At 54.1% G+C, this 13343-nt stretch overlaps 1 protein-coding gene across 11 annotated transcripts in view; it reads right to left on the reverse strand.

Moving 5' to 3' along the window:
* Positions 1-13343, reverse strand: part of TNS1 (tensin 1) — a 131438-nt gene that overhangs the window by 9939 nt on the left and 108156 nt on the right. For all 11 annotated transcript variants that reach the window (XM_014531039.1, XM_014531036.1, XM_014531037.1 and 8 more), the window contains 6 exons: positions 10885-11083; positions 6993-8134; positions 3489-3575; positions 2689-2820; positions 2238-2330; positions 1290-1367 (listed from right to left, as the gene is read on the reverse strand). In XM_014531039.1, coding sequence (XP_014386525.1) covers positions 1290-1367; positions 2238-2330; positions 2689-2820; positions 3489-3575; positions 6993-8134; positions 10885-11083 — 1731 coding nt within the window. The remainder of the gene's footprint in view (positions 1-1289; positions 1368-2237; positions 2331-2688; positions 2821-3488; positions 3576-6992; positions 8135-10884; positions 11084-13343) is intronic.

The following is a 13343-nucleotide window of genomic DNA, read 5'->3' on the forward strand; positions in this document are numbered from 1 at the left end:
GTACCATTTACACCAGTGTTTTTCAGACTTTGCTGTGCAGACTTGTTAAAACCAGAGAACCTGATTAGGTGGGACTTGAGAATAGTTGCGTTTTAAACAAGGTCCCGGGGGTGCTGAGGCTGCTGGCCTGGGGATCAGGCTTGGAGAACTACTAGTTTATACAATGCCAGTATCAGTTTGATCTTTGCTGAATTACTTTGGTAAATTCTGTAGAAATATCATTTAATTAGTGTCTAACTGTCATGGTTAATAATGCTATTTAAGTTGCATTTGAACTTTTAAGCTAATAATGCTGGTCAATTATCATTAATAATTCAATGAATCGAATTGGATACATAGAGACTATCAAACAATATTGGAGGTTTTCTGTGTGGGCAAAAACCTCAGGAGCTCCACAGGAGAGGAGAGAGTCCCAGGGGCACTTCTGAATGTCCTATTATTGAACAGAGGGAGAAGGCACCTCGGCTCCCAGTTTGCAGACCTCAAGTTCAGGGCCAAGCACATTCCCCTCCTGTGGGCGCTGTGTGCTTGGGGGCTGGGAATAGAAGCCTGTGCTATAACAGAAGCTTCAATTTGAAGAGCTTGGGGTCCACCTGCCATCCTCCAAGGGTGGGACACCCCTCTGAGAGAAGCTGGAATCTCCTTTGCTGGCCCCAGGTCTCACTCAGATTCTTATCCTCTATGTCCTGAGGCTGTCGGGTTCCAATCAAACGTCCCACAATCAAAAGTGGGCTCGCTCTTTCCTATCAGCTCAGTGTCGCCTCGGTCAGGGGACATCCTGTCAGCCACACAGACTAGAAAACTCCAGGGATATCTGACCGTCCCCTTTCCTTCCCATGCAGAGCCCAGCCACCTCTCCTCCAGAGGTCCCTCCAGAGTGCCGTCTCCTGTCCGTTCAGGCCAACCTCCCACCCCGGGTGCCCCATGACCTAAATCTGCCTCCCCCCTTCCCCACCGACGCGCATCTCACCCTCTGGACAAGGTCCTCCCCACGACTGTCTCCTGGGATGAGGCTTATTCTGATAATTCATTTGAATTTCTTTAAGCCTCTAGAGAATTTTTTAGAACAATCTGGCAAGTCAATTATGTACATTCCTGAAGTTAAGCTTTTTAATAAATGTTTCCTTTTTTTTAAATAGAAAAAAAGAGGTGGTTTCAAATTTCCCCAGATGGCAAAATGACCCATGTCCTCCAAGCCTGGCCCAAGCTCTGGAGTTCTGGCAGGGCCCAGAAACGAAGGAGGCCAGTTCAAGGGTGGGCTGGGAGACGGAGGAGTGTCAGGTTCCTACCTCGGTTTGGAATGACCAGCTTACAGGGCAGGGCCAGCGGGATGATGGAGTGCTGGTAGACCAGGGCAGAGAGAGATCCTGTGGGGAGGGAGATGGCATGTCAGAGCAGCTTTGCTGGAAGTGGGCCGGAGCACCGAGGGGAGCCCACCACGCCGCCATGATCAGCTTCTTCATTACCCTCCCACATCCCACCAACGAAACTGAAAATCCACTCCCTCTTAGTTAGCGAGACCCAAGGGAGAATATTCCAACGGCTCACCCTAGCAGTTATAGGTTACTTAACAGCTTTCCTTTAGAGAAAGTTACTCCCAACATCTCCCCCAAGCCCCTCCATCTGCCGGGGCCCCTCTCAGGACAGTGCAGCAGAGGACTCAAAGAATCGTGGGATCAAATCCCAGCTCAGTCACTTACTAGCTGTGTTCTTGCATAAGCCTAACTTCTATGAACCTCCATGTCCTCATATGTAAAACTAGAGGCCTGATGCACAAAATTCGTGCAAGGGGCTCAGCCCTCACAGCCGTGGCCCTCACAGCCCCAGCTTCATCTGGAAGGTCGTCCGAAAGGACGTCCGGTTTAATTATCATATTACACTTTTATTATTATAGATGGGACAATGGCACCTACCATGCAGGATTGTCACGAGACCAGAAGTAACAGAAGGGACCTAGACAGTGACTTTCACAAAGTAGGTGGTCAATTAAGGAAACTGTTGTTATAGCTATTATTCAAATTACAATGATAACAAGTCTCAGTGGGGTAGGACATCTAACAAGAGGAATCTGGCAGAGTGAAGGGACTGGAGGACAGAGGAAGGGAAACCACTGTCCATTTCTCTGCTGTGTCTAGGACAAGGGGGGCGTGCAGAACTAAGGCGGGGGGCAGAGGGCTGGGGCAGGCCTGAGGCTCTCTGCAAGCCAACTGGGGAGACAGAAGTGGGGGAAATCTCACCAAAGTTTGGCTCGTTGGGGCAGCCCTTGAGCTTGACTCCTCGGGGGCCGGTCTCTATCAGGAAATGTCTCACCAGCTCATGGGTCATGTCCCCTGGGATGAAAAGGAAGAAATGAGGACCAGTCACTTCTCACGGTGCCCTCCCACCACCTCCCACCACCGATTTCTGACTTCTCCAGTGTGCAGGGCTTTGACGGGAGAACCCTGGAATGGAGGGACTGCCTCTCCTTTACTCCCCCTCAAGGAAACGCAATCACAGAGACCCAACAATCTGGCTTCCCCGTTCTCTGACCCCAATCACCAAGCCCAAGACTCACTCTGCTGAAGAGGGTTTAGCAGGGACCAGCTCCCATGAGAATCAGAAACCTGCCCAGCCCCCAGGTCCCTCTGGCTTTGAAGAGACCATATGGATCACCTAGTCCTGAGGCCCAGGTAGAGAAGACAGTGTTACCTTTCTTATTCTGCTGCATGATGGTCGGAGGGGGAGAAGACACCTTCATGGCCAACCCATAGGCTCCTCGGAAAGAGTGGCTGTCACGGATGATGAAGGCCCCGGGCTCCTGGTCCTTCAGCAGAGCGATGGCTGGGTCGGGAAGGGATGGGAGAGAAGAGGAAATAAGAAATATACTGGAGTTGGCAAACTTTTTCTGTAAATAGCCAGATGTAAATATTTCAGGCTTTGCAGGCCATGCAGTCTCTACCGCAACTGCTCGACTCTGCCACTGCCACACAAAAGCAGCCACAGACAGGATATAAATTAATGGATGTGGTTGTGTTCACTAACACTATAGTTACCAAGCAGACAGCAGTCCGGATTTGACCCGGGGGCCGCGTCACCAACACCCTGTCCTATGTCCACACAGACTTTCCCTTGGGGCCTGAGGTGGGCCTCATCTCCACCCCTATAGTCCCAACTTTATTTTTCTGTAAAATATACAAAAATCTCCCATATCATGCAGATGGAGAGCTAACATTTCCTACTACCTTGGCCAGCCTTTTACTTTGCCCAGAAACCAAGACTTTGCTCATTTTAAGGATCCTTCAAAGAGGTGCTTACAATCATTGCTCTGCTCCCCCACACGTCACCACAGCGACTGCTCTTTCTGTCTGACCTTGATCCCAGCCCCCTCTCTATGACCACCACCTACTGCAAAGAGGAAGGAGTCTACTTAAATTTCTTGCCCAGGGGAGGCCGGGGGAGCAGCAGCCAGTTGTGACCTTGGATGGACCCCGGAACCCCCCAGCACTCACCCTGCTCTCTGGAGATCTCGGGTTTGTACCAATACTTGGAAGTGTCCTGGACAAATTTCACTTTAGCCCTGGTCTCTGGGCTGTTGTCTAAAGGAGAAAAAAAAGGGATATGGGTTAAATTGTGCCCCCCCAAAAGATGTGTGGGGGTCCTAACCACGATACCTGTGAATGTGACCTTATTTGGAAATAAGGTCTTTGCATATGTAATCAAATTAAAATCAGGTCATACAGGATTAGAATGGTCCCCAATCCAATATGACTGGTGTCCTCATAAGAAGAAAAGAGACAGAGATGCAAGGGGAGAGCACCACGTGAACGTGGGGGCAGATTGGAGAGATGCATCTACAGCGAGGGACACCAAGCACTGCCGGCAACGAGAAGCCAGGAGAAAGGCCTGGATCAGACGCTCCTCCCTCAGAGCCTCCAGAAGGAGCCAACCCTGCCAACACCTTGATTTTGGAATTTTGGCCTCCACTACTGTGAAAGAAAAAATTCTGTGTCTTCAGCATAAAGTCTGTGGCACTTTGTTATGCTGCCCTAAGAAAGGCAGTCACCTCAAACATCAGCAGAGTATTGCTCAAGGGCCCTGAGCAGCTTTGGCATCCTCTCCGTCCACCACCAACCACCACGTGCCACAGAGCTGCTCTCCTGCTGCCCGTCTACCACCAGCCACCACGTGCCACAGAGCTGCTCTCCTGCTGCCCGTCTACCACCAGCCACCACGTGCCACAGAGCTGCTCTCCTGCTGAAGGGCTGGCAAAGCATTCTCCCTGGGCCAGTGAAGCCCTACTCCACCCCGTCTCCTTTCTCTAGAAGATTCAGACTAGACCCTTCTTGCAGCTTCTTCCCCACAGTCTAAGACACCCAGCTCTAGTCCCTTTCTCCACAGGCTCAATGTCCCAACTTTATCATAACAACCTTGAGAACTGGGCAGAAAGACCATTTCGTTCCACTTCTCCCCAACCCCCTCCTCATTCCCATGTGGAAAGCCTGAGTTGTGTATCATAGAGGGCAAAGGAGTCGCTCCTGCTCTGGAACAAATAGGGGAGGGGGGAGAGACCAAGATGGCGGCATAGGTAAACACCGGAGACTGCTGCCGCAAACAACCACTTCAAAAATACAACTAAAAGACGGAACGGACATCACCCAGAACCACAGGAAGGCTGGCTGAGGAGAGACTCTTCAACTAGAAGGAAAAATAACAGCACACCGAGGCTCAGAGGAGGCGCAGTGTGGAAAAAACTCAGGTGCGGAGGTGCGCGCGCAAAGCGGGCTGGTGGCTGAGAGCGCGGTTGTCGTTTTCGGTCAGGGGGGAGTCTCAGACTCTGAGCTCCAGATACGGGCGAATCGCTGGGGACTCGGACCCAAACGGGAGAAGCGGGAGTGTCTGGCATCAGTTGGAAGGCAGCTTTCCCTCCGAGGTTTGCAGCGGTTCCGGGGGTTCTGAGAAGCAGAGCCTCTGGGAACGGGACTGAGGGCACCATAACCGCCCCCTCCGCCCGGTTCCACTTCTCCCCAACCCCCTCCTCATTCCCATGTGGAAAGCCTGAGTTGTGTATCATAGAGGGCAAAGGAGTCGCTCCTGCTCTGGAACAAATAGGGGAGGGGCTGGCCTAGAATTTGGAAGCCATCTTGTGTGTCACATACCCCACTTCTCTGGCAGATGCTCCCACCCCAGACCCTCTGCAGACCCAGGATGATTTCACAGAACAATAGGTTCTAGAAGGCCCTCTGAGAGCATCTAGTCCAACCTCCTAACTCTAAAATGAGGAAAGTGAGTTTCAGAGAAGGTGAGTGAGCTTCCCAAACCCATATGTGAGCCTTTCCATGGGTAATAGACCTTCTCCTGTTAGACCTTCCCGGGTGAGAAGACCCAGCAGCCAGTTCAGTGCCAGCTACACGATAGCTTCCTGCTAGGTATTAGGATGTGTGCCCCTCGCTCTCCAACCTCTTCCTTTATCTTTGGAACAAAAGGAAACCAAAAGGGGGATGGGTGAGGAGGGGAAAGGAATATTCCAATTGTACATGTTTCCTCTCCTTTCTTGAGAGAGAGGCAGAGCAGAGGGAGCCTGTGTTGATGATGCGGTAAAGCTCAGAGCATCCAGACCAGGGACAGGGGTGGGTTATGTGTCCAGTGCTTAGTCAATTTCAACCTGTCACTTACACTCTGGTAGGCTCCTGGGACCTGTCTCTGGAGGACAGTGAGGGGCTAGATCAGCTCCCTCTCCTGAGCTGTGCCCGGGGGAGGCCTCTGGGCTAGCCAGCTGGGCCATGCAACTGTTGCAAGCTGCCTTTCTCTGCTCTGAAGCCCCAGCCGCTGGTGCTGGGCCTGTCTAATGAGCTGTCAGAGGCGGCTGCAGCCCCATGTGCCTTCCTGTGTTGACTCCAATGGCTATTTTAAGCAGGGAAGATGGTGGGAAACAGGAAATGTCCCAACTACTAGAAGTTTTGCATCCTCCAAGGAGAGGAGCTGGGAACCAGATGTCTCTTGTGGGCAGCAGGAAGCAGGGGCGTGCAGGGTCGCTGTAGAGTCCTGGCTTGGCAGGCTCAGGGCAGGACCCAGTCGTGACACGTTGAGAATCCAGGCAGCTGGGGCCCATTCCAGGCTGCCCGAAACATTCCCGATCTTCCTCGAATGCCTCAGGGCCCCGGGGTCCTCTGCACACAGGCAGGTTCCAGGTCTGGATGAGAAGCTGCATATCAGCTGAGGCTTTGACCTCTGTGTCTGGATAATGAGCCCTCTCAGCGGAAGCCAAGAGGCCGAGTTCTGGTGACGAGTGAAGAATTCAGTGTGCAAACCTGCACAGGCTTCAGTGAAGCTGGCAGAAACTAGACTCCAGTGAAATGCCCTGGCCTTGGCCCATATCACATCTGGCTGCCAGATCTATTATTATGTGTGCACAGTGGGGACCCAAAGATGGGAACAAAGGGCTGGCAAAAGGTTTGGGGTCCAGGTTTGGAAGGCAGAGTGTCAAGGTTATGCTAAATCACCATAACCCTCAAGATTAGGGAAGCATGATCCAACAACTCCAATGTTTTAGGAGCACTGGTTTGGGTAGTATGGGACTGGATTGGCAGCCTGGCCCTGCCATTTCTTAACTGTCTGACTCTGGACAAATGACTGAGCTCCCCAAGCCCGTTTCCTCATGTGTGGCTGTGAGGATGAAAGAGACTGCTTAGCTCAGAGCCTGGCGCACAGCATGTGCTCAACAAGTGGGAGTGGCTCTGGTCATCGTAACAATAACACTGTCACTATTATTATTTTCACCATCCTCATCATCATCGGCAGCTTCATCCCTGCCCCCACAGTCACCACAACCATAGCACAATTCCTTTGAGGACACCTCCAAATCCCATTAAACAGATAAGGCAACTGAGGCCCATGGCCAGTGATCCACCCACGGTTGTCTGCCAGGAGGATGCCAGAACAGAGAGCAGTTCAGATACCCCAACTGGTGGACTTAACCTGTCAGCAGGAGACGCAGAGGTGAAGGAGAGGCCCACCTGGCATGGAGTACTTGGAGAAGTCAGGCAGAGTGTGCGAGAAGGAGACAGTGCTGCCCCCACTGGGACTGGACATGCCACTGGCGACAGGCGAGGACGACACCTTCCCATTGATGGTGGCATAGTTGGGGAGGCTGCCCACTCGGTCTCCCATGGACATCCTCCACTTCTCTGGCAAGGCCGGTGTTGGACTCCCTTGCCGGAAGGCTGCCGAATCTGGCGAAGGGGAGGTGGCGGGGCTGCTCAGGCCCGGGTAGTAGGCAGGAGACACAGGGAAGGAGGGCGTGGAAGGAGCCTGGTAACCAGAGGCACTGCTCTGCCGGGACAGTGTGGGTCTCCGGTCCTCAGGGGTGGAGTAGCCGCCATAGGCCACGTGCCGATCTAAGCTGGGGCTGCCAGGAACCACGGATCCAGATGCTCCGAGATGACGGCCCAGGATGGGGCTTCCGGGGCTGGATATTGTGTTGCCATGGAGATTGGAGGCCAAGTTGCCCTGGTGGGCTCCAGGATGCCGGCCCAGGCTGGGGCTCCCTGGAGTGGTGGCCACATTACCAGGGAGGCCTGAGGCCTGGTGGGCCCCCGGCTGCTGGCCGCGGCTGGGGCTCCCTGGAGTGACAGCCACACTGCCATGGAGGCCTGAGGCCTGGTGGGCTCCAGGGTGCCGGCCCAGGCTGGGGCTTCCTGGAGTGGTCACTGCACTGCTCTGGGGGCTGGAAACCACATTACCATGGAAACCAGTTGCTGGCGGGCCCATCACCTGGCGATGGCTCAAACTGGGGCTGCTGGGGGCAGCCATGCCAGGGTTGACAGCTCGGCGGCCAAAGCCGGGACTGGAGGGAGTGTTGGTGCCCACTGTCCTGTGGCGTGCTTGAGGGCTCCCAGGGACTGCGTGGACACCAGCCGCATTGAACTGAGGCCGGGCCTGGCTTTCTGGGGAGCTGAACTGCTGAAGTGAGTAGTCGGGGCTGCTGTAGCTGCTGCCCACGGTTGGAAGAGGAGAAGAACTCTGGTAGCTTCTCTGAGCCGAAGGGCTGGGCTGGCCCAGGCTGCCAGAGCGGAAGCCAGAATCCAGCAGAGGCTGGGTGGGTGTCCGGGGGCCCTGGTCACTGCTCTCCCCCGATGGGAAACTCCCCACCGAAGTGCTAGAGAGAGAAAGAGCGGATTGAGATGTCAGCAAATGTACTTAATGAAGAACAGGTTTCAGTGAGCAGACTTCCCTCCCACCACTAGCACCAGCAGTGAGCTCCACTTGCACGCATGGGAATGTCAAGGCTTTTACATCACCCTATGGCACCATCAGAAGAAACTGAGGCTCAGATAGGTTAAGCAATTGGCTCATGATCACACGGCTCATAAAAGACCAGGGTTTCGAGTCAGCTGTGTCTGATTCCAAAGCACATGTTTTCCCCGCTGTACTACTCTGGCTCCTGAACCAAAGTCAACGCGAGGAGCTCTCTTCCATCGAAACTGAAGGTGACTGAGTCTAATGAACAAAATAAACTAACAAAATAGAAACAGACTGACAGCTGTCAGAGGGGAGGGTTGGAGGGGGGCTGGGTGAAAAAGGTGAAGGGATTAAACCAAGGGGGGAAAACTCATAGACACAGACAACAGTTTGGGGATTACCAGAGGGAAAGGGGGATGGGAGGAGGTAGAAGAGGGTAAAGGAATGCATGGCGAAGGAAGGACACAATACAACATACAGAGGATGAATTATAGAATTGTACACCTGAAACCTATATAATTTTATTAACCAATGTCGCCCCAATAATGAAATTAAAATAAAAAAACTGTAGGTGACTCCTTGTCAACTCCATATCACAGAAACTGAACACTGGAGAGGGGGCCAAACCACCGGGATCCCGTTCCCACTGGAAATGTCCCACCCTGATTCGGTCTCCCCAGGTGTGCCATCATTACCTGCAAATGTTGTGGGTGTCAGAATTGTGCTTTCATTCCTGGGTAGCTCCAAAAACCAAAGATAAGGAAGTCTCATCGAGGGAGATTGCAGCTCATTATAAGGTCTGCTCTCCAGCCATTGGATCTGGCCAGTAACAGAGCAAGCTGCCTTGCACAGTAATGAGACTCCCATCACTAGGAGCATTTAAGCAAAGGCTAACTAACCTCTTGACCTGACTGTTGTGAAGGGAATATCTTCCATTGGAAGGTTAGATTAGGAGAGCTCAGAGGTCGAACCCAATTCTAAGACTGATAAAATTCCGTTTGGAGGAGAGTGTGCCTAGGGGAACGGCCACAATCAAAGGTTCTCCTCTGAAGTTAAGTACAAGATCAAAGGGAAATATAACGCAATGGCCTCTGAGTTGGGAAACTTGGATTCTGCTGTTCAAGTTTTCCCATATGAAAAAAATAAGGGGGTTGGGTGAGATGACCCTGATTCTTTCCAGATACAAACTTCCATCCCTCGATGACATGGCAGGAGAGACAAAGGTTGGCAGGGACCTCGCCTGAGCAGCAGCTGCAGGGTGGTGGCAGGCAGGCTCTGCACCAGGAGGCCCAGGGGGAGGAGGAAGCCCTTAGGAAGACGATGGGCCAAAGCCTGGAGCTGGCGACTGGGAGGATTCGCCAGGCGGCCAGCCCACTGTGAACCGGTCGGATAAGCTCAGGTCTCCTGGGTGATGTGAGGTGGGGGGGGCAGGCAAGAGCCAAGGGCCGGGTGAAGTCAGGGGTCAGACCAGGACAAAGTCTACCTCCCATTGCAGAAGGGGCCAGATTGGAAGAAAGAAGCAGAGACCCAAGCTCTGCCTCCCAATGCGGCCACCTCAGAATCTTCCCTCCCAGCTTCTGGAAGAAATAACCTGTATTCTGAGGCGGGGAGGATGTGTCAGTCTGAGTGGGACAGGAGTTTTGGAAGATCAATCCCGGGGGGAAAACACTAGCTTCCTGAGCCCCGACAAGAGCCAAGATCACAGCCGGAGGCATGTGAGTGGAAACTTCCTAATGGCAGGGCTCTCCGAACGCCAGCAACGGTGGCTGAGGTGAGGAAGACCCCCCCCTTCCTTTCAAAGAAGACCATACCTCTGCCCAAGGCAGACCGCCCGAGAAATGGAGCCGTCTGCCCCAGCAGGAGACTGGAGGGGCAAGGTGGACTGAGGGTGGGGCATGCTGGGCTCGAGGGTTCAGAATTCTTAGAATTCTAAGAATTCTGGCTGTGCCGTCCTTCTAGAAAAGCCCTCTCCCTCCCGCCTCACCTTTTAACACCATGCTCATCCAGCCCCAGAAATCCTCCCTGCACCCCTAGTCAGGAGTCACGGCCCCCTGCTCTGGGCTCTGAGAACTTTACTTATGCGCCTGCTTTGGGCACATCTGACTGATGGGCACCGTACCCAGGTCTGGTCGGGAGGCAGAGACGTGGGCTCCCAACCAGAGGCCTTGGGTCTGAATCCTATTTCTGCTACTGCTGAGCTGCAGGACTGTGAGCAAGCTACTTCACCGCTCTGTGCCTCAGTTTCCTCTTCTGGAAAGTGGGAGTGATAATAGTACTTACCTCATAGGATCGCTGTGAAGATTGAATAAAATAGCCACAGGACACATTTAGCCAAGTGCCTGGCCACAGGAAGCATGCTCTACCTAGCGATTGCTGCTGCTGGGTTTTAACCTTGGGGGAGCGACCCCGCCTGGTTCACCTTCACACCCCCATCCCTTCCCGCACAGTTCTGGGTGGTGGGATTGAGCTCAGCCTGGGCATTATAGCTGCCCACGGATGTGGCACTCGGGGGATGCTCTCTCAAGGTGCCCTGAGGAGCTGGTTTCCCAGGGACAGCATCTGGATGTTATTTCTGCCTGTCCACACCCTGAGCAGATCCGAGAGGCCTCACCCATGCTGGCCCAGGCCTGGATTCTCACCCCCGACATGCTCCTCCTCCCCACTTACCTGTCAGCGCTGAGGATGGGGCTGCTGGTGGAGAGGGGGCTAGGGGAGACAAAGGAGCCGCCCAGGGTCCCGTTCCTCAGGGGTGTGTCGTGGCCATAGGCCTGGGCAGCTGGGGCGCTAAAGCTCTTGGGCTCAGGGTCCTGAGATCGGGGCCCAGCCACTGCCGTCCGCACCACCGACTCGACGTAGCTCCGGGGCTCTGGAAGCAGCAAGGAGACAGAGACTGAGCACAGATCCATAGGGTGCCATGGAGACCCCATCCAAACTGCCAGGGCGCCCACCTCTCCAGAGTCCAGCCTTGGGGACAGCCAAGCACACAAAGGGCACTTCTGGGGCTCCTGCCAGCCCATGCCCACCCCTCTTCCGCATCTTGGAGAAGCTGTGGGAGCCCCACAGAACCTTGCCATGGCCTCGCTCAGACCTCCCAGGAAAGGGACCCCAGCTCTGCCTCCCAATGCGGCCACCTCAGAATCTTCCCTCCCAGAGCCAGGATGTCCATCCCAGCTGGCATCCCTCCCAGCTGCTTCTTTTCTTTCACGACTCTGCCCTCAGCCCCCAGGCCCTTCTAGGTACTCCAGGACCGTTGGAGTCTGGGCTCTCTGTGGACCTAGAACTCCAGCCGGCCTTGCCCCTATCTGGACAGCACCAGGGCTTACATAGGCTTCACCCCACACCCAGGATCCCGAGACGGGCTTGCTGTCCTAGCAGCAGGCCTGCACCGGTGAGTCACACCCAGCCCCTTCATGCCAAGCACACCCAGCCTCCTGCCTGACACACTTCGCATTCCTCCCGAGGCTGACACCATCATCCCCACGTGGTGTTCAGAATATCCTAAGAGGAAGGGGGTGGAGGGACAGGGCCCAGAAAGGTCATCTCACAGATGAGGACCCTGAGGCCTGGAGAGTGAAATGTCGGGAGGCCTGGCCAGGGTTCGTCCAACTCCCCCCTCTGAGGCCAGCCCCAAACTAACTCGATATTAAGCAGGGAGAAGCAGCAGGACGCCCTGGGCTTCTCCAGGGACCTGATGAGGGATGGATGACATCCTCCACCTCCAAACCTGGCACGGGGTCCCATCTCCCTCAGGAGGGACGTGACTGAGCACAGACCCACCCTCTGCCCACAGTGCTGGCATCTGCTGAAACTACCCCGAGGAACCGAAGAACCTGTGCCTGCCGGCCAGCCAGGCCCCAGTGCCTTTGTGGCCAGGACTGTGCTGATCACTGAGTCAGAACAGCCCCTCCCTTGGCCCAAAGAAAACACTACTTTGGAAGGAGCCTAATCACCACGGCGTTAGGGGCTCCTGGGTGTGGCTTCTGAAGTGACCTCAAGATCTGACATTGCATCCAGGCCCAGGGTCTGGGAGCTCTGTGGGCAACCAGCCAGAGGCTGCCAGCGGGGCCTAGTTTTCACAGAGTTCCCTCCAACCAACAGCAGGGGCAGTGGATGGGGGTGGGGCAGGATGTCTGCAAAGGGACAGCTCGGAGCAATCTATTCCAGGTACGGGGTGCAGGGTGATGTAGCCCCAGCCACCTCGGCACTCAAAGCTAGAGTCCATGTGGGCAGAGGTCAGCAAGGCATCAAGACCCCGCTCAACCAGCCCATGCCACCCGCCCACTTCACAGAAGCCCCAGGCCACATCCATTCCCAAGGCATTGGTGCTGTGCCATCTGTGCCCAAGGCCCTACTGGAACCAGGAGATGCCACAGAGATCTTCTGACCCGGGACAGGCGCACTTTCTTATAAAGGACCTGGTAGTAAATATGTTAGGCTTGGTGGTCGGACAGCCTCTGACACAACTACTCAATTCATTATTGCAGAGTGAGAGCAGCTGTGGCAATAGCACATAAACCAGTGAGCGTGTCTGAGTTGCAATAAAACTGTCTTACAAAAATAGATGGTGGACCAGATTTGACCAAGTTTGCTTACCTCTGGTCTAACCCATCTCCTCAGCCCAGAGAGGTGTAGCGATTTGTCCCAGAACACAGCCAATTAGTGGTTGTGGATACTAGCACCACAGCCTCCTGATCTCATTGGTGGCTCAGGGTGGCCTAGAGAGGGGCCACAGTCTCATGGGGGCACCCAGAACTGGCTGCTACCCTGAACTCCAACCCATCACCCAGAGAAGAGTCAACTCCACAGGGCTATTCATAATGATAAAAATAGCCCTGGCTGGTATTTCTCAGTGGTTAGAGCGTTGGCCCACACACTGAAGGGTCACGGGATCGATTTCGGGTCAACGGCATGTACCTGGGTTGCATGTTCAATCCCCACTGGGGCACATGCATGAGGCAACCAATCAATGTGTCTCTCTTACATTGATGTCTCTCTCTCTCTCTCTCTCTCTCTTCCCCCTCCTCCCTTCGTCCCTTCCACTCTCTCTAAAAATTATTGAAGAAATATCCTCCAGAGAGGATTAACAAAATAATAATAATAATAATAATAACAGCAAACAATATATG

Source organism: Myotis brandtii, unplaced genomic scaffold (genome assembly GCF_000412655.1).
Source record: "Myotis brandtii unplaced genomic scaffold, ASM41265v1 scaffold79, whole genome shotgun sequence".
In the NCBI taxonomy this organism is placed as follows: domain Eukaryota; kingdom Metazoa; phylum Chordata; class Mammalia; order Chiroptera; family Vespertilionidae; genus Myotis; species Myotis brandtii.